Below are 21,019 nucleotides of genomic sequence, written 5' to 3'. Positions count from 1 at the left end.
GAGTGCTGGGATTACAGATGTTTGCTGAGGGAAAATGGTCAGAAAATCCCCATTCCTACATTTGTTCCTTAGAAAGGCTGTTGGGGCAGGTAACATCCTCATTAATAGGATGAGGGTGCTAGCAGGATCAATTCCAGAAAGAGTCCACATTCTTCTGGGGGACAGTCTTCACCTGCCCATGCAGAGGCCTCAGGACCTTAGAGAGGCCAGTAAGCTTAGGGGCTATGCCTGCAGCTCTGCCCCATGCCTGTCTGATCAATCCCATCCCTTGAGTGGTCCTCCCTACTGAGAGATCTGAGACTCAGGAGAAGATAACCTAAAAACCAGCTCCTGCACAGTTCTGCTGAGAGCCACATATCTGCTGCAATTAATTTAAAAAAGATGCAGAGTATTATTAAATGTATATTTTAATAAAGCCAAGTTATTTTACTTATAGGAGCTTTAAAAGTAAGATACAAAATGTAGAGTTCCAGTTTGGAAGGTCACAACTATTCACATGATGTCCTGCTAATGCCGAGCAAGGCAGCCATGCTTGGCCGTGCTGAGGACACACTCACACGCATACATGCGCCTTGGCGAGACACCTCTGCCAAGCGCAGCACCTGGAATCACCAGTGTTTAGAGCAAGGTGGTGCTTCGAACAGCACCCATTTGGAGACTACACAAGCTGATTCACACGGTCACACAGCCGTGGAGACAAATATCTTCCTTAATAGAGAAAGACAGACCAGAGATGACAATTAGCAGTGTCACCTGTGCTGTGGCACCGAGGAGTGACCTTGGCCCAGGGTGAGGTCTTCAGGGAGGCACTATGAAAATGAAAGTACTGCAGAAGACTAGAACTGGAAACACAGCACTGTGGACACATTACTGAAGGAAATACAAAGTTTTTACAAGTCAAACAGCCACAAGGAACTTTGAACAGATTAGTGTGCACACTGTGACAGCTAACACAGACAACAGCCACACAGGGCTGGTGCAAAGTACGTGCCTGGAAAACTCTATGTACAAAATAGTTCTCTGTAAACATGGTGAGGTGAATATTCCAAACCCACTGAGAAGGATCTTCATTACAGGCAGAAATGTCACCCCCACACAGCACGAATGACAACAGCTGAGGCCTCAGGCAGCCTGGAGACACAGTACTAAAAACGCAGGTGGCTGGGCTCACCCTACAGGTCCTCTATAATTTTCTTATAAGTGAATGTGTATGTGTATGTGTGTGGTGTGTGGTGTGTATACATAGGGATTTTTTTTTTTGGTATTTTTAAATATAAATTTATCTGTAGAAAAATGAGAACAAAAATGTGTTATTACAATCTTCATTGGAAAAGCTTACATGGAGTTAGAAAGAATAAACCATTTATTAGTAGTTAACATATATTAAAATGGTTTAATGATTTAAGAAAATATAAAAAAATTAATACTGTCAAACTTTCATACCAGAAAATATCATGGATTTTTCTCAATTAGACATTTTCAAAGATGAAATATGAAAATTTTAAATAAGTTTTATATAAAGAGCCTTCTGCAACCTCAATTAATATATAGTGGGAAATGTCTACTCTATATATATTTATTATTTCTCAATTTAAGCACCATTCAATTCTGGATCCATTCTAGCTGGAAAATATCCCCAAATCCATGGAGTGTCATCTGTTTAATGGCACACATTAACTAAAAGTGAGGTGTTGTTGGTGACTAAACAAAGATTTTGAATTCCTGTCTACATCATAATTTCTTTGTCTTTGAGTCAGCTCGCAATGTCACTGTGGTTCTGAGTGTGGGGGGTCTTGGTGCAACCCCTCCCCTCCACAGTTCCTTCTGTAGAGGAGCATGGTGCTGGTGCTGCCCTGGTCATGGTGGAAGGAAATGAGGGCACCAGCTGCACCCCCTGGGAGGCCAGAATATGTCTGACAGCAGTTTCCCAATCCTGCTCTTGTACATTACATGAGCCTGCACCCCTGGGTGCTTCAGAGGAGCTACCGACCCATGGGAAGCCAGGTGGTTGCTTCTGATCACTAGCATCTTATATAAGCTTAAATGAAGACAGTGCTGAGCTAACTAACCTTCAGCCAGTGTACCTGGATCTTAAGATAGCCACTGCATTTTAGGCAGGAGACGTTTTAACCGAAAGCCTACATGAAAAATATCTATAAAATTAGTGATGGGTGTGGGTCTCACTCAGTGTGTTAAAGAGAAGAGAGTTTCAAAGAATGGTCAGTTTTGTTCTCAGCCTGCAGGCCTCATGCCTTTCCCACATGCAGGACTGACTACCTTCAGACTGTGTTTTCCCAAGTGTGGCCTCTGGCCACCTGCACCAGGATTACCTGAGGTGCTTATTAAGCATGCAGATTGCCAGCATCCCCTGAGTGTCAGAAATCTCCATCTTCAGCTGGCTCTCAGGGGTCTGCTACCTTCAAAATTTGAGAAACCAGGCTTTAAAGACTTGGAGCTGCCAATCACCTCAGACCCAAGGAACATTTCTGTCCCTGGGACAGGGTGTACTGGTCCTTCTGGGGGCTAGTATCAGCTAGTTAGCCTTGGGGACAGTTGCCCCAACAGCTTTGATGGGCAGCAGGCTAGCTGTAGTCAGTACTGGGGCAAATAGGCTGGCCTACGTTCAGCCTTCCCAGGGAAGGCCTTGAAGCCCTTGGGTGCTGCCTTATGTGCTGGTGGAGGTGGGGGCTGTGGTGGTGTCTGAACATAGGTGAAGGAGGTGGTATTGCAGTCACTGGCTGCAGCCCACACAGGGGACTGCAGCATCTGCATGGTGTCGTTCCACTGGCTGCCAGGACTGGCGACTGCATAGAGTGGTGCAGCTGGGCTGGGCAGCGTGCCGGGCAGCGGGGAAGGGTGCTGCCATGGTGCTTTGGGTGGCCACGTTTTGGTTTTGTTATCCTGGGAAACAGAAGAGATTTTAGGTTTAGAGGTTTTAGAGGTTTTGGTTGAGTTTTCATTGTGTCCCAGCCCACCTAACTCCCAGAACTCCAACTCTTTCTACCTAGTGGACACAGTGAGAACAGCTGCCCACAGCTTGGTACACTGATATCAGTGCTCAATGCCTGCACAATCCACACAGCATTCTTGCAGCCCAACTGTGAAGTTGAACTTGTGTTTCTGTACATATACACTTACATGTGTGTACAACTTTCATAGTTCAATATTTACAGCCACAGCCCTTACTTTAACTGATCTGAACAGTGAGTGTACTGTGTGACTCATATGAGCACAGTCTCAGAGCTTCCTCTACCACATGGCTGGGTCAGCTAAGGTGACCATATCTCCCCATTTAGACAAAAATCATGAGAAAATAATTCACCACAGAGAAAACCCTTATGACTTTGAGATCCAAGGTCTTTACCATGAGCTAGCTCACAATACCTGGTTCACGTCCTCCACTGTGGTCAGGAGAGGTGGTGAGGGCAGTGTGCTGGTCTCCTGCTCTCCACTGCTGTGTTTCCTGAAAGAATCAAGAGCTCAGAGCATTGACCACTTGGCATCATTGATGGGACAGAGATTGGCTCTGGTCTCTAGGTCCCCAGTCTAGGTGTTGAGCCCTTGGGTACACCAGGGTCAGTATGACCTGGGAGGCAGCATCCCTGTCTGTAAAGCCTGTATAGGAAGTGGGTGGGAGCTGCAGCCAGCATGGAGATGGCACTGGCTGTTTGCACAGCTGAGTTAACCCCCTTTAGCTTTTTATTAATTTAATCAATAGTTACTCAAAGTGTTTAACATGCACTGGGTATGTTTGGGATTTAAAAAAAAATACTTTGTGATGGATATGATCAATATACATTGTATACATGTATGAAACTTTCAAAAAATAAAATATTCTAAAAAAAGAAAAAAAGCATGCTTGCTTTACACTGATGAGTAAAAGGGACAAGATACAGCAGATCTGAGCCAGAATTGTTGTGTATGGACACAGACCTGACAGAGGTGACTTCCTTTTCTCACACAGCCTAAGACCAGTGTCCCACTAGCCCAGCACAGATTTTCTTCTTGGAAGACACCTTTTGAAGATGACTCCAGAACAGCCTTTGTTCGGTCAGTCACAGGGCAAACAACAGGGCTTCTGGCTTCCCCAGAGGCAGAATGGTGGCTCTCCAATCCTTGGTTTAGCAATTTCCTTACCTTCTCTGTTTAACAGCAGCAACAAGGTCAGGCCCTGAAAACATGGAGAACAGACTGTCCCCATTGGCTGAAGAGGTCTCATCACTGGAACTGGCCGAGTCTCCCTGAGCTCCTGACCAGCCACTGTGCAGGCTGTCCCTGAGAATGCAGAGAAATCGGTCAGACCTCCCACAGCCTCTGCTGCCTCTCTCTGCCACTAGTGACATTTTCTTCCTTTCTCCTCAAAAGAGTCACTACTTTTTATCCCCAAGAAGCCCATGACTGGTATGTGGCTGATTATAGAGAGAAACAAATTGGGGATGCTCTTTCACTCTCCACACTTACTGACCAGGAGGTAATCTGAGACAGATTCATAATTCTCTCAAAGACTTAAGTTTTTATGTATATGTGTGTCCCTATGTGCAGGTGCCCTCAGAGGCTAGAAGTGGGGGGTCAACTCCCTGATGCATTGGACGGTTTGTTTTGTTTTGAGACAAGGTTACTTTGTGTAGCCCTGGATGTCCTGGAACTGGCTCTGTAGGCCAGGCTGGCTTCAAACTCCGAGATATGCCTGCCTCCACCTCCCAAATGCTGACACGAAAAGGAAGCACCATCACTGCCTGGCCTGAACTGGAGCTAAAACCGTCTATGAGCCACCATGTGGGTGCTGGGAATCACTTGGGTCCTCTGCAAAGGTATAGTAAGGGCTCTTAAATCATTCAGCCACCTCTCCAGCCTGGGGTTTTTGGTTTGTCTGCTTGTTTTCCTGAAATTAGGTTTCTCTAGGTAGTTCAGGCTAGCCTCCAACTGTAGCCCTTACTAACCTAAACACAGGACATTGTTGTGTGCCTGCCTCCCACGGGGCTGAGGACAGGTGTGTACTGCCATGCCCTGCCCATAGTTTTTTGATACACTAGAGCTGAAGCTTGTGCCTTGGCCTTTGCTGCACTGGGGTTTGAGCTCAGGGTCTTGTACACGCTAAGTACACATGCTACTGCTAAGCTACACACACCAAGCCAGCTTTGCTTTCTGTGGGATAACAGCAGCATTCCGATACCTACTGGGTTTTATACCAAGGCTCCTTTTACCAGAAAGGCCACATGAACCTCTGTCAAATAAGATCCCTGCTCCAAGCCGGGCATGGTGGCGCACACCTTTAATCCCAGCACTCGGGAGGCAGAGGCAGGAGGATTTCTGAGTTCGAGGCCAGCCTGGTCTACAAAGTGAGTTCCAGGACAGCCAGGGCTACACAGAGAAACCCTGTCTCAAAAAAACCACCAAAAAAAAAAAAAAAAAATCCCTGCTCCAAGCGGGAAAGGCTCTTTTGTTTTCTCTCTCTCTCTCTTTATTCATAAGTTAGTATTTATACTTTTTTATATAAGTTAGTACACATATATGTATATAATCTTATATTATTTTAGCCCCCATATTTATAATTTTAGAGATAAAATATTTTAATATGAGAAATATGTTTAAAATCTTGTAGTATGTGTATTGCTTTTATAATAGGCTGTCTTAAGTCACTCATTCATTGCAGGGGTATGTTTATGTGGATACATTCTACCCCTTAACATCCTATATTAGAATCTGAACGCACCAAGATTTAGCACATTACACTTTCAATGCTCAGGAAACGTGAATGAAGGCCAGTGAGCCTTCCTCAAAGCAAGGCCATAAGAGGCATCCAGATCCCAAATTTGGCTTCCTTGCTCTAGGCAGAACTCACCCTTCTGTGAAGAACTCTGGCAAAGGCCAGGTCCGATGAGCGTCTTCCATGGGCGGCCAGTTGCCACGGGGGTTGCCTGGCCGGCGGCCATGTTGGGCTTGCCGCTTCTGCTGCATTGCCTGGCTCACTCCTGCCACATAGCGTGCGAATTCTGGGTCTGAGCCCACTGTGTTGAGACAAAGGAAAAGGCAGGATTTAAGGCCAAATCGACCTCTTCCTTTCCTCTCCTCTGAGGATGAACTGGTCATACATACAGTAAAGTGGTGAGAACCTAGCAAGTAACTGTCCCATTGGTTGGCTGCAGGCTATGGCCACTCCCTGAACTGAGATTGGGTTTATAGCACACAGGTCTAAGGTTGGGGCTGGCATAGGCAGGGTCTGGATGTCAAAAGAAGACAAAGAACAAAAGTCTGAACTATCCACCGCTACTTTCGCTTTTTGAGAAAAAGTCTTGCTGTGTGCCCATAAACCAACTATATAGCACAGACTACCCTGCAACTCTCAGAGAACCCAACTAAGCCTCCCAAAGCTAACTTGTTCTTATGTGCATTGGTGTTTTACCTGCATGTATGTCTGTGTGAGGGTATCAGATACTGGACTTATAGACAGTGTGAGCTACCATGTGGGTACTGGGAATTGAACCCAGGTCCTCTGGAAGAGCAGTCAGGGCTCCTAACCACTGAACCATCTATCTAGTCCCCCAAAGCTAAATTTTTGGTATGGTGGTGGTAGTGCACACCTTTAATCCCAGCACTTGGGAGGCAGAGGCAGGTGGATTTCTGAGTTCCAGGCCAGTCTGGTTTACAAAGTGAGTTCCAGGACAGCCAGGGCTACACAGAGAAACCCTGTCTAGAAAAAAAACCCTAAATTTTAAACACAAACAAGGCTTAGCAGTGAAGACTACTTGCTCTTGCATTAGGCCTGGGTTCAATTTTCAGCACCCAAATGATGGCTCACAACCATCCCTAACTCCTACGCACTCATGTGGTACACATTCATATACATAAAAATCTAGGCCACACAGGGTAGTGTACACCTTTAAATCCCAGCAATTAGAAGGCTGAGGCAGGTAGATTTGTGAGTTCAAGGCCAGACTGGTCCACAGTAAGTTCTAAACTAGCCAAGGCTATATAGTGACAGCCTCTTTAAAGCAAAACATGAAAAATAAACATAAAAGAAGCTGGAAAGAACCCAAAGGTCCCTCAACAGAGGAATGGATACAAAAAATGTGGCACATTTACACAATGGAGTACTACTCAGCTATTAAAAACAATGAATTTATTAAATTCTTAGGCAAATGGATGGATCTGGAGGATATTATCCTGTGTGAGATTAACCCAATCACAAAAGAACACACATGATATGGACTCACTGATAAGTGGATATTAGCCCAGAAACTTAGAATACACAAGATACAATTTCATGCAAAACACATGAAAATCAAGAAGAAGGAAGACTAAAGTGTGGATACTTCATTCCTCCTTAGAATAGGGAACAAAATACCCATTGAAGGAGTTACAGAGACAAAGTTTGGAGCTGAGACAGAAGGAAGGACCATCCAGACACTGCCTACCCAGGGATCCATCCCATAATCAGCCACCAACCGCAGACACTATAAGTATACTGTAGCTGTCTTTAGACTCACCAGAAGAGGGCGTCAGATCTCATTTCAGATGGTTGTGAGCCACCATGTGGTTGCTGTGATTTGAACTCAGGACCTTTGGAAGAGCAGTCAGTGCTCTTACCCACTGAGCCATCTCACCAGCCCCCGGAGAGAGGATTTGTGGTTAAGAATATTTGTTGATTTTGTAGAGGATCCAGGTTTGCTTCCAAGCACCCAGGTGGTGGCTCACAGTCATTCATAACTCCAGTTCCAGGGAATCTGAAGCTCTATTCTGACCTTTGAAGGTACCAGGCATGTACATGAAGCACACACATATATACAGACAAAACATTCCTATACATAAAAAAATTTTAAAAATGAAATGTGTGTATATGTGCATGTCCTCGTGGGTGTTTGGAAGCTAGCCAATAAATAGTATTGGATCCTCAAGAGCTGAAGTTACAGGGGTATGTGAACTGACAGGTGTGTGTTTTGGGAACTGAACACAGAGATGCTCATAACAGCCCACCCATCTCTACAAACTAAACTGTTTTCTAATGTCTTGCTACTATGAATTTGAAGTATTTAATAACTTTAGAGAATCACATGACTTTTAACCAACTACATCATGGAATTTACCAAAGCCAGATAGAGGTTACATATCACTGCCACTCAAGTCAACCTTGAACAAGTAAGCCATATTTCCAACCCACAATCCCAAATTCAAAGCCCAACTGTGGCTAGAAAAGAAGTTTGAGATCAATCTGACAAATTAGTGAGACTTTCTAACTAAAAAGAAAGGGAGGGAGAGAATAAGGCAGGCTCATTGGTGGAATGCTTGCTTAACACATGTGAGGATGCCCTGGATTCAATACTCAGTACCACAAAAAGTAAACAAATTGGATTAAGGTGCTCCCTTCTCAGACACTTTCCTAATCTGCTTCCCATTCTTGTTACACCTCTTGCAGAAGACAATGAGAGTGCTAGCACACGCTTAGGGGTTGGGTATAGGTACGTACTAGTAGAGCACACTAGTATATCCATGTACTACTATACCTTATAAGGCTATGATAAATAGGCCTCTAAGAATTCCTCAGTGACTGTATTGAACGATTAATGGGGTGAATAGTGGGAAGGCCTCACCTACCTGCAGGATCAAAAGGCAAAATCTCTCCCAGCATTCCAAAGACTCCATCACTTTGGTCACGGTTTGGCCAGGTGTTATTCCTAGGTCCCTGGGGCTTCTGTCCCAAAACTTCTGACATCATATTGTCCATATAGCTGCTCACTAGACCCAAGCTGTACAAGTCAGAGCTGAGATCAGATATGCCAGGCCACTGACCAAGAGGAGACAGACCCGCTGCCATGGGCTGTGATGGGTGCTGAGATGAGCCGTGTACCCATTTCCCAGGCGCCCGTGGCTGAGGTGGAGTCTGCTGTGATCCAATGGGTTGCAGCAGGTGCTGGTAGTACTGGACTTGGGGCTGCTGCTGCTTTGGAGACTGCTGCTGAGGAGCCAGACCTTGCTGGGCTGCCAGAGGCGTGTGTGCTCCTGCCTGGGGTGGCCGCAGTGGAGGAGCCAATGGCAGTGATGGCTGCTGTGGTTGCATGGTTCCTACCTTCTGTTCAGTCACCATGGCAGTGGCAGTAGAGTTACGCCTTGTCACCAGTGGGGAGCCCTGATGGGACTGGCCCATGTTAAAGCCTGAGAGAAAATCTATCACTTCCTGCATCTCCTGATCAGTGGGTAAGTTCATGCCCTTCTCATCCTTGCCATCATCCCCATGCAGGAAATTCTCACGTCTCTCCAGGAGAAAGCCATTGACCATTGGATTACTGGAATTCTGAGACGACTGTGAAGGGTCTGTAGTCCTAGGGAAGTTACCAATGTTCAAAATGCTCTGTAACCGTGTATCAATATTATTGCCCAGCATTTTGGCCTTCTCCTCTGAACACCCGGCTGTGAAGATGTTTTTGGAATAGTGTGTGCTGCCAGAGTTGGTGCACGACACTTTCTTTGTGAACCGGGATGTCAGTTTGGAGAAAGTCTTCTGCAGTCCCGAGGATTTGCTTCCATTTCCAGAAGGCAGGTCAGCTTGATTCCCAAAATCACAGATATCCCTTTGTAGCTGGATCTGTATACAGGGTAAAGCTTGTTCCCTATTTGAACAAGGGAAAAAAAAACAACAAGAGAAAAAGTTGGAGAACAGGACTTTTTTGTATTGATTGCTAGCCTGAGGATGGATACTATTGATTACTAGACATTGATTACTGGCATCATGGTGTTTTAAGTCCCAGCACTGCAGTGAGCAAGTAAGCTACAGGGACACAGGGAGGAAAGAGTGGAGACCGGCAAGAACTTGCCTGAGTTTGAAAAAAAGACCTCTCTGGTGGTGTCTTGGATAGTGTTTTTGTTTGTTTTTGTCAACTTGATACATGCTAATTATCTTGGAATTGGAACCTCCATTGAGAGGCAATCCTATAATCTTTGATTGATGAGGGCCCATGCCACTGTGAGCAGTGCCACCCCTGGGCCAGTGATTCTGGGTTGTATAAGAACGCTCCTGCCTCCAGGTTCTTGCCTTGGCTAGGTGATGGATTCTAGGATCTGTAAGCCAAACAACCCCTTTCCCCTATTTGGGTTTTTTTGTTTTTTCAAGATATATATATATATATATATAAAATATACACACATACATATATGAGTATGTATGTATATATATACACACATACATATATAAACATACACACACACACACATATATGTATACATTGTATATACACTGTAGATGTTTACAGATACAGCAGAAGAGGGCATCGGATCCCATTACAGATGGTTGTGAGCCACCATGTGGTTGCGGAAAATTGAACTCAGGACCTCTGGTAGAGCAGTCAGTGCTTTTTTTTTTTTTTTTTTTTTTGCAAAAACAAGAGTAGATTTAATGGGTGAATTGAACAAGTTCAGATGATACCATGTCAACGTACAAATTTTGACATATTAGTTATAAATCATTGAAAAATAAAATTTAAAGAAGAAAAACAGTCAGTGCTCTTAACTTCTGAGCCATCTCTTTGGTGCCCCCCCCCCCCCCAGTTGCTTCTGATAGTGCTATATCTATCAGAGCAACAGAATGTAAGCTTGGTCAGGCAGGTCCTGGGTTCATGTGCTCTATACATAAATGACTACTCAGTGTCTCACTCGAGGCTGTGCAACAGTAGCATCGGGAGCTGAATGAAAAGCTAACTGCAGGATAAGAGAGCAAAGCCTGGCTAGTGTGGTGGTACAAAAAGAGATTCACCAGAGAAACAATGGATACATGTAAATGGTAGGGGTGGTGGGGAGGAGGCTTATGGCCACTCTGCATTGCTGCTGTGGCATGCACAGCTGTTCCTTCCATTAATTTCTGAGTACTCTTCCCCACCCTCTTTTCTTTCTTTTGGTTTTCTGAAACAAACCACATAGACCAGGCTTGCTGACCTTGAATGTAGAGATCAATCTGCCTCTGAGTGCTGGAATTAAAGGTATCTGTCACCACACTGGGCCCTGAATACTCTTTCTACAACAGGGAAATATACAGATAAAAAATGCCATGAAGCAGGAGACAAGGCAGCTGGCTGCTGTAACTCTTGACAAGATACTGCACTGAACTCGCCTTAGGAGGAGAAAGCTGGGTGTGATGACTTCTTTTTTTTTTCCCCCAAGACAGGGTTTCTCTGTATAGCCCAGGCTGTCCTGGAACTCACTTTGTAGACCAGGCTGGCCTCGAACTCAGAAATCCGCCTGCCTCTGCCTCCCGAGTGCTGGGATTAAAGGCATGCACCACCACACCCGGCTTTGTGTGATGACTTCTTATTGCTAGGAGCTGAGACAAAATGCTTACAAAAGTTCAAGACAATTTGGACTACATAGTAAGTTTGAGGCCACCCTGAGGTACAAATAAGACAGTCTGTCAGGAGAGGAAAGGAAAAGAGATGAGAGCAGGGGTAAATGTTTAAGGTTTCTGCCAGTGTAAAACGAGCAACTCACAGAGAACATTTGTAACTCAGCTATTTTTACGTGCAAATAAATTTCATGAAGAATACAAGAAAATGTTGTAAACACTTCTCTGCTTTTGCGTCCGGGAATGAGAACTGGGTTAAGAGTTCTCTCCATGACCATACTCCATGATTAAAACAAGGAAGGCCAAGTATTAACAGGTTAAGAAATGTAGATAATGGAGAACTTCTTGCATCTCATCTGCATGTTTGACCCATCTTGAAATAAAGTTACCAAAAAGTTCTCTACCTTGCTGTATTTACCCATGCTCTCAGAGGCAGGAGCTTACATGAATTGGATTGTATGTGGCTACACTGCTTCCTGGCTATGGATCTAAAATGCAAACCATATGTATAGCTCCTCCATGTAAGTGCAGGAGACACCAACCTCCCTGTTCTCCAGCGGTTTAGGTCTAGCACGGCTGTGTAAAGCACATCCACCAGACCTAGGGTCTTCTCGGGATCCAGGCTCCTCTGCAACAGGGACATGGTAGCAGGGTCTTCCTTCAAGCACCTAGACACAAACCAAGTCATGTTAGTCCTGACCAATACTTCTCTGAAAAGGTGTTCAAAAAGCATTATGAAAGACACTACAACTTAAGTACTTCTAGCACCCAAAAAGAGCTCAGGAGTGCTAGGTGTGGTGGTGCATTGTGTCTTTTAGTCCCAGCAGGAAGATCTCTGTGAGTTGAAGGCTATTCTGGTATACATAGGTATTATAGGACAGCCAAAGCAACAAAGAAAAAAAAAAACTAGGGAGTCCAACAACCAAGCAACCTAGTGAGTACACCAAGTCCTGTGCAAAAGGAGAGGAGACAGAGGTACCACGTTTCTCAGTAGGACCAAGCTCTAATAAAGAGAATACTTAGGCAACATATGATGCATACAGGGCAGCATGGCTGTATAAGAACACATCTAAAGTAAGCTAAACTTTCCATTGTAAGAGGAAAACACTTGTGCATACACCAATGTGTGTGCACGTGAGTGAGTAAAAAGGTCCTGAGTTGGAATGCCCAGAAGCCCTGAAAAAAGCACAGCAGGGATATAACTGCAGCTTCTGTTAGGGTGGCTGGGGATGAAGGCACCACGGTCCCTGAAGCTCATTAGATAGTAGGTCACTCTAGCTGAATGGATATCCTGCAGCTTCAGTGAGACCCTACAAGACAGGGTTTCTCTGTGTAGCCATGGTTGTCCTGGAACTAACTCTACACAAGGGTGACTCCAAACTCAAGAGATTTTCCTGCTTGTGCCTCCCAAGTGCTGGGATTAAAGCTGTGCTCCACCATCCCTGGCTTTATACATTTACGTCACTTATTGTGTGTATGTGAGTATAAATGGATGGGCCCAAACAGAGGTTAGGCGGCTACTTTCAGGAGCCAGCTCTTTCCTTCTACCAATGGGTTCCAGGAATTGAGCTGAGGCTGTCAGGCTTAGAGGCCTTTATATAAGATTGTTTGTTTGTTTGAACATTCACTGTGTGTGTGCATGTGTGCGTGGAGATGTACACGAGTGCAAAGGGCCATGTGAGGAGAATGTGTAGAAGCTGGTTTCCTCCTTCCACCATATGGGTCCCAAGAATTACACTCAACTTATCAGGCATGGGGTCAAGGGTCTGTTTAGTCATCTCACAGGGTTTTGTTTGTTCTGTTAGAAGCTCATGTAGTCCAGGCTGGCCTTAAACTTGCTACACAACTGGTCCTCCTGCCCTTAATTCCTGAGTACTGGGATTAACTTTTTAAAACCAACTTTCATACAAAATAATTCTTAAGATTTATTATTTATTCTTATTATTTGAGCTAAGATCGAATTATATAGTCTTGGCTGACCTCAAACTCACAAGGTCTCTTATCTCTTCTTCTTCTGAGTACTAAGATTAAAGGCTGCACCACTACGCCTGGCTTTATTATTCTAATTATGAATGTGTGTGAATCTGTACAGGTGACTATCAGTGTCTAAGGAGACCAGAAGCATTAGATCCCCTGGAATAGAATTACGGATGGCTATGAACTACTCAGTGTGGGAATTAAACTCAGGTTCTCTACAGTAAGTGTTCTTAATAGTTGAGGCATCTTGCCAGCCATGGTTCCTTCTTCTTTCTTTCTTTTTTTATTTTATGTGCATTGGTGTTTTGCCTGCACATATGTCTGTGTGAGGGTATGGTATCCTGGAGTTAAAGACAGCCATGAGCTGCCATGTGGGTGCTGGGAATTGAACCTAGGTCCTCTGGAAGAGCAGTTAGTGCTCTTAACCACTGAGTCACCTTTCCACCCCTACAGCCATGTTCCATTAAAAAAAAAAAGTGTGTTCTCTGTGCTACACACTTATGTGGAGTTGGTCCTTGGCCACTCTCACATGGGTACAGGCGATAAAGTAGACCTTCACCCTCACTCATTAGGTGCTTTACACACTGATCTTGTTTGCTGGCCCATGCTGCGCTATGACATACCATACACCCCTGCCACTGTCCTTTGCTCACTGTATTTGCTTCTGTAATTCCCCACTCATCATCCAAAAGTCATCCTCCTGCTGTTATGTCATATATTGTCATGTGTGGAGAATGTAATAAAACATGTATGTGTTGGTCTGGTGAGATGGCTCAGCAGGTAAGAGCAATGACTGCTCTTCCGAAGGTCCTGAGTTTAAATCCCAGCAACCACAGGGTGGCTCACAACCATCCGTAGTGAGATACAACGCCCTCTTCTGGTGTGTCTAAAGACAGCTACAGTGTACTTACGTATAATAATAAAAAATAAAATCTTTGGGCCAGAGAGAGCGGAGGTCCTGAGTTCAATTCCCAACAACCATGTGATGGCTCACAGCCATCTGTACAGCATAGTGTACACATAAAAAAGCCACCCTTTTCACCAAGATGGCACTGAAAGCAAAGAAGGAAGCTCTTGCCCCTCCCAAAGCCAAAGCCAAAGCGAAGGCCTTGAGAGCTAAGAAGGTGGTGCTAAAAGGCGTCCATAGCCACAAAAAAAGATCAGAACATTACCCACCTTCTAGCGGCCCAAGACCCTGTGGCTCCAGAGGCAACCAAAATATCCTCGAAATAGTGCACCCAGGAGAAACAAGCTTGACCACTATGCTATCATCAAATTCCCACTGACTACCGAGTCAGCCATGAAGAAAATAAAGGATAACAACGTGCTTGTGTTCATTGTGGATGTCAAGGCCAACAAGCACCAGATCAAAGAGGCCGTGAAAAAACTCTATGTCAATGATGTGGCCAAAGTCCATGCCCTGACAAGGCCTGACAGACAGAAGGCGGCATAATTCACTTAGCTCCTGATTATGATGCTCTAGATGTTGCCAACAAGATTGGGGTCATCTAAACTGGGTCCAGATGGCTAATTCTAAATATACACTTTTTTCCCACCATAAATAAATAAATCTTTTAAAAAATATGTGCATGTGTGTGAGAGACAGACACAGGGGGAAGGGTGTCTTGTTTCTGTAACCCATAATGGTGTAAGCTTAAGGATCCTCCGTCAGCCTCCTAAGGGACAGCAAGACAGACATGTACACCCATGGTTGGCTGAATAAACTCTTGATTAGTTTGCTGACAATTATTTTCCTAAAAATGAAGTAACACGCTCCCACTTCAGCATTCCCAATGAGCACATACTTGTACAGGCCCAACATCTCTAACCCCAAAACAGGAAATGTTCAAAATGCAAACTTTCTGATGCTACAGTGACAACACAAGAGGAGAATTCCACAAATGATCTCAAGTGCAAGGTCACAGTGAAAATTCAGAGCACCACAAATACTATGTAATACTATGCAAAACCAGCACTGGCCTAGTGCACAGCAGTCTGAAACACAAGTGATTATGTATGTACACTTCATTCTCACAATACCTCATCATATCCATGTGCAAATACTTTCACAACAAAACCAAAACAGCTGGAATCTGAAACACTTCTGGTCTCTAGCATTTCATGTCAGACACTTGATCTTGGCTTCCAAGAGAAAAAACAAAACAAAAGAAAACCTCAAAGCAAAAACCAATTTTTATCATTACAAAAAGCAGACAGCAGAGGGAGCCTTTGCAAGCAGTAACAGATGCCATTTCAGAAGGTACAGTAAATTACAAAGGAAATGAACCACACAGGCAGTGAGTGTTCTGTCAGTTTTGTTCTCAGCCTGCCGGCCTCATGCCTTTCCCACTACCTTCAGACTGTGTTTTCCCAAGTGTGGCCTCTGGCCACCTGCACCAGGATTACCTGAGGTGCTTATTAAGCATACAGATTGCCAGCATCCCCTGAGTGTCAGAAATCTGCTACTTTCAAAGTTTGAGAAACCAGGCTTTAAAGAATTGGAGCTGCCCATCACCTCTGACCCAAGGTAGAAAACAAATTAGCTTTGTAGAAGCTGTTTATGATCACCCAATTCTATAGAAGTTATGTCTTTTTCTCAAAATGAGAATCCATATAAAGGTCCATGTTTTCCAATGAGCTAGGTATGATCACATACATAGGTAATCCCAGTTCAAGAGGTGGAGGCAAAAGAATCAGGAGTTCAAGATCATTTTTAGACACACCCTGTGTTTATGTAAGACTCTGTCTCAACAACAACAATAAAAACTTTTGAATGAGAATTTTAATTAGGAATTCAAATTGCAGAGTGCTGGCCCAGAATGTCTGGGTTTGGTCCCCAGCATCCTGTAAAACTGAGCTTGGCAATACATACCTATAATCCCAACACTTAGGAGGTGGAAGCAGGAGGATCAGAAGTTCAAGGCTATCCTTAGCTACAAGGTTGCCCTTCACTACAAAGCAAGTTTAAACAAGCCTGGAATACATGAGACACCATCTCAAGATAGACAGACACAGACAGACAGACAGACACTGAGAGTATTAGAGGGTTAAAGAGATGACTCAGCCAGTAAAGGCACTTGCCAGCAAATCTAATGACCTGAGTTCAGTCCCCAGAATCTACAAAGACAGAGGGAGAGAATGGACTCTTCCTGCAAGGTGTCCACTGTCCTCCACATAAATATGTTAAAAAAAAAAAAAATTCAGCTTCAGCTTCATTTACTGTATACACTTTTCTCCAAAAACCTTGTGTGGTTGCTTCTCCATCCAAAAGTCTCTTGGCCTGTTTTTCTGTAATCTAGCTCAAACCAGTACTTGCCAGTATCTCTTACTGCTATCGAAGTGAAACTAATTATTTTAGGGCAAAATGAGTCTTTGGTCTTTCCCTTTCCTTGCTGTGATCACTGTGAGTTGCACCTTTCCTCGTCCCCTTGTGCAGTGTCTTCTTTCCTGATGTATGGGGTCATATCCCTGGCCTGCTTCCCTGTTTATAGGAGCTTTTGTCTTAGAAAACAACTATGAATAACCCTTTATCTTTTGAAGTGTTACAAATATAACTAAAAACAGTTTTGTTTGGCCCCAGATTTACAATGAGAATGAATATATGATATAAGCTCAAGCGTATCAGGGTTGTAACTGGAAAAGATAGACTTGAGAGAAAATTCTAGTCTCTCCTCAGCTTTAGAAAAATAAAGGGTGAGTTAGTGAGAGCAAAAGACACTAACCCCTGTGGCTTCAGTAAGAAGATAACACTGCTCATTATGTGTCTAATACTTATATGCCAGTTGCCTGTGGTCAAAGGAGCTCTTTCTCAGAGGTCTTAGATTCACCATCATAGCCAAGCCAAACAGACTCCAACACCGCCCTGCTACCTGGGAGGTGCACAGGTAGGAAGCACTACTATGTCAGGTTGCAAAGATGTGAAAGATACACAGCCTTCAGAGTTTAGGCTTCTGGTAAAAAGAGTCATGTTACCATGTGGATGGGACTTGAACCACAATTCTGGAACCTTCAAGACTGATCTGGGGTGCATAGGCTTCTTTATTTTCTATCTGTGCTGTGTCAACAACCACCTAGAAAAGAAACAAAGACAACCGCAGTTCAGAGAGACTTCAGTATCAAACATTCAAATACATAAGTGTATTAGTCACTCAGTAACGGCAGAACTGTCTGCAGCACATCTGTCCTGCAGTAAGACCAGTGAGACCCCCGGAGGTAACAGCAAGCAATGATACGCAAACACACAGAAACCAAATTCTACTTGTGGGATCTACTCGATTTTGTAGGCATTTTCTACACTGTAGTTGTTCTAATTACAAATTATTCAAGATGAATGTGGTTGTATATTTCTGTCATCCCAACACCTGTGAGGCCATGGCAGATGGATGAGTTTGCAGTCAGCCTGTGCAATATGTGACCCTGTCTCAAAATGAAGAAATAAATAAGTCTGGAGAGCTGGCGAATATGTTAAGAGTACTTCCTGCTCTTTCAGAGGACTTGAGTCCCAGCACACATATCAGGATGCTCACTGCCACCTGCAACTCTAGTTCCAGGAGATCCAATGCTCTCATTTGGCCTCCAAAGATACACACACACAAAATTTAATTTAAAAATAAAGTCCTAAGATAAAATTTTAAATGGGAAAGGACTGGAGAAAAGAGAAAAAGAAAGTGAAGGATGAGAGAAAGAGAAAGGGAAGAGAGATTATGCATCTTTTATTTTAGGAGTTTGTTGTTGTTTTGGTCTTTTCAAGACAGTGTTTCTCTGTATAGCTCTGGCTGTCCTAGACCTTGCTCAATAGACTAGGCTGGCCTCAAATTCGGAGATCCACCTGCCTCTTCCTCTGCCTCCTGAATGCTGAGATTAAAGGTATGCACCATTACGCAGCTATTTTCGTGTTTTTGTTTTTGTTTTTTTTAAATGTTATATACGTGAAAGAAAAAAAATGTCAGAAACTGAACCAAGCTGGGCCTGGTGATGCAGACCTGTTATCTAAGCTCCTTACAAGGGTGAGGCAGAAAGACTACAAATTCAAGGGCTGGGGATATGGCTCACTAGTAGAAAAACACATCTCCATTTTGGAAGGGGTTAAGCTACACATAGGTACTTTTCATGATTCCAAACACAGCTTCCAGTGTGTTCATTTCCACTGTTATAAATAAACAGGGTTCTTATGGCTGGACCTTTGAGAAACATTTCCTGTCCAAGGAACAGCCTTTGTTGGACCTGACAGGTGTTTCCTCTTTCCTCCTACTATGGCTATGGTCCTAAATGTCTTTGTCAGCTACAACAAAGGCCCTACCATCAATGGTAGGGAAGTAAAAAGTTCCTGGATTCTGGGTATAATTACACTCTCCCCACCCCTTAGCTTAAACTGATTTCTCAAAACTGCCTTCTCCTGATGTACTCTGTGTTCTGGAGCACACATTGCCATAGTGCCAGCTTCAGCTGACACAGTCCTGGTCTCCAGGAAACTGGCCCAGTCTCTCTAATATAGGTTACCAGAGTGACCCTTGTTTCTTGCTTTTCTTTCTGTATGAATCTTCAAGGAAATGGAGCCCAGGTCTGTACACTGTCCCTGAAGTAATCTGCATGAAACAGGGACAAACACAATTCTAATCTGTTTTTTCATGAATAAAGCAGAAATCAGACTACAAAGAGTAACTATAAAAAAGTTATTTACTTTTTTTTAGACAGGGTCTCACTCTCAAAGCATGACTATGAGGCAGAATCTAGTAGATACAAGCTACTTGGGTCAACATGGCAGACAATAAAAGCTAACAGTGATCACAGATGCTGAGCTCTGGACCTGGTCTGACTCCACCTGAAGTTTCTTTAGTTTTTATTTTCCTTCCCTTTTCTCTGACAGATAAAAGGTAAGACTTTTACCTGAAGCAGATACTGCCACTTTCTTGTACAAAAGGTAATGGGTAGAGAGCTAGGATAGGAAATGATTGGGTTGGGGCCCTGCCTCATAAGTGGACTCTTAGAGTAGGTGAAACAGGGGCTGACCTGTAAAGGTGAGAAGAACAAGCCACATTTAGAGAGGTCAGAGAACAGGCAGAGTACAGAGGACTGAGATAGGAGGCCACCAGCCCAGCTCACTTGAGCAACAGGAAACTCCAGTGTTGCTGCAGATCAGTCAGGCCAGTCAAGGCCCACACAGGCAGTACTAATGTGTTTGTTACCTTAAGATGAGGAAAGCGTGCAACATCACCATTTTGCAAGTAGATTCCCAGCAAATACAGGTTACAAAGGTATTAAAACAAACAAACAACAAAACTTTCAGTTCTGAAGAGAGAGCAGGGTCTTCCTATGTATCTCAGGCTAGCCTTCAACTCTTCCTTTTGCCTCAGTCTGTGCAGTGTTTTTTGCATTGTGCTCTCATGCTCTCACGTATACTCACCAGCCCTGCCTGGCCGAACAGCAGCTGCACAGCAGTCTTACAGGCGCCCCGCCACGTGGACGGGCACACCTGATTCAGGACTTCAGTCACAGGAAGATCATCCCTAGGTGTGATTCCATTGTAGCAGCCTGCTTCCTTGATGAGCTGTAACATGGTATGCTACAGATTGACAAGAGAGAGGACAGTTCACATCTCAAGACTCTTAACACTGGCAAGGCTCCAAAACTTATAGGGCTTATTTATGCAACCACCCTCAAGAGAGGCACTCTGAGAGCACCCAGATCATGCCATTGAAAAAAAAAAAAGTTTTTGGAGGCAGGATCTCACTATGTGTCCTTGGCTGGCCTAGAACTCTCTTTGTTCTGAGAGAGGCCAAATTTTAGGTCCAGGCATATTACTTTGGGGTTCAGTTCCTTTGTCAAATTGGAATGGGGGAATACTAATGCCTGAATGAGACAATTAAATAAAACAATGTATGAGAAGCACTTTGTTGTATTTCCCATGATGCTTCACAACTGACTATTATTGCACTAAGATTTCTATTACTTAATTCTCAAAACTCCACCAGCAACTATTAAGTATCAACAGCTCATGGTGTACTCTCAAACTCTTAAAGATCTGAACAAAATTATTAATAAAACTTGCTTAGTAAATGTCTTATGTATCCCAGGGTAAGGTGTGACTCAGTGTTTGCTTTGCATATGAAAAGCAGAGTTAACCCCCTAGCATCATACACAAAAAAAAGAAGAGGCATCACAGGCCTACATTTGGCCATCACTATACTCAGAAAAGTTAGAGCCTCCTTCCATCATTTCCACTTTAGTTTTTTTTTAATTAATTAATTTATTTATTTATTATTATATGTAAGTACACTGTAGCTGTCTTCAGATGCACCAGAAGAGGGCGTCTGATCTCATTACGGATGGTTGTGAGCCACCATGTGGTTGCTGGGATTTGAACTCTGGACCTTCGGAAGAGCAGTCGGATGCCTTTACCCACTGAGCCATCTCACCAGCCCTCCACTTTAGTTTTTAAATGTATATTCTTCAAAAGCCCTTGAGTCTCCTGGAACAATTCTATTCCAAGTTCATGCTCAGGTACTGGAACCCAGGGAATCCACAGAAAGATACCGTCTTAAGCTTCAGATTGTCGGCAGCCGACTCATTAAAGGAGACCCCCTTCAGGAAGTGCGATCCTATCTGCACAGGAACCGTGGGGAGCTCACACTGCATGGGCTGTGGGGGTGTCTGCCTTCGCCCTGTCTGCTGAGCTTCCGCTTCACTGCAGCAGCCCTGGAAGAAGTTTGAATAGGG

At 44.0% G+C, this 21,019-nt stretch overlaps 1 protein-coding gene and 1 pseudogene across 1 annotated transcript in view; one reads left to right on the top strand and one right to left on the bottom strand.

The window, feature by feature from the left end:
• Positions 1–1,245: 1,245 nt before the first annotated feature.
• The window catches only part of Garre1 (granule associated Rac and RHOG effector 1), a 49,396-nt gene continuing 29,622 nt past the window's right edge, over positions 1,246–21,019 (bottom strand). The window contains exons 5-13 of the mRNA XM_021167466.3: positions 20,837–20,998; positions 19,707–19,865; positions 17,276–17,373; positions 11,869–11,994; positions 8,593–9,605; positions 5,843–6,008; positions 4,138–4,275; positions 3,385–3,463; positions 1,246–2,901 (exon numbers count right to left, since the gene is read on the bottom strand). Coding sequence (XP_021023125.1) covers positions 2,593–2,901; positions 3,385–3,463; positions 4,138–4,275; positions 5,843–6,008; positions 8,593–9,605; positions 11,869–11,994; positions 17,276–17,373; positions 19,707–19,865; positions 20,837–20,998 — 2,250 coding nt within the window. The 3' untranslated portion in view covers positions 1,246–2,592. The remainder of the gene's footprint in view (positions 2,902–3,384; positions 3,464–4,137; positions 4,276–5,842; positions 6,009–8,592; positions 9,606–11,868; positions 11,995–17,275; positions 17,374–19,706; positions 19,866–20,836; positions 20,999–21,019) is intronic.
• Positions 14,350–14,756, top strand: LOC147003331 (large ribosomal subunit protein uL23 pseudogene; annotated as a pseudogene).

The sequence above is a fragment of the Mus caroli genome, unplaced genomic scaffold (genome assembly GCF_978045245.1).
Source record: "Mus caroli unplaced genomic scaffold, Mus_caroli_1 scaffold_8, whole genome shotgun sequence".
NCBI classification, from domain to species: domain Eukaryota; kingdom Metazoa; phylum Chordata; class Mammalia; order Rodentia; family Muridae; genus Mus; species Mus caroli.
The sequence above is the reverse complement of the archived record's forward strand: the minus strand, read 5'-3'. Positions and strand labels throughout refer to the sequence as shown.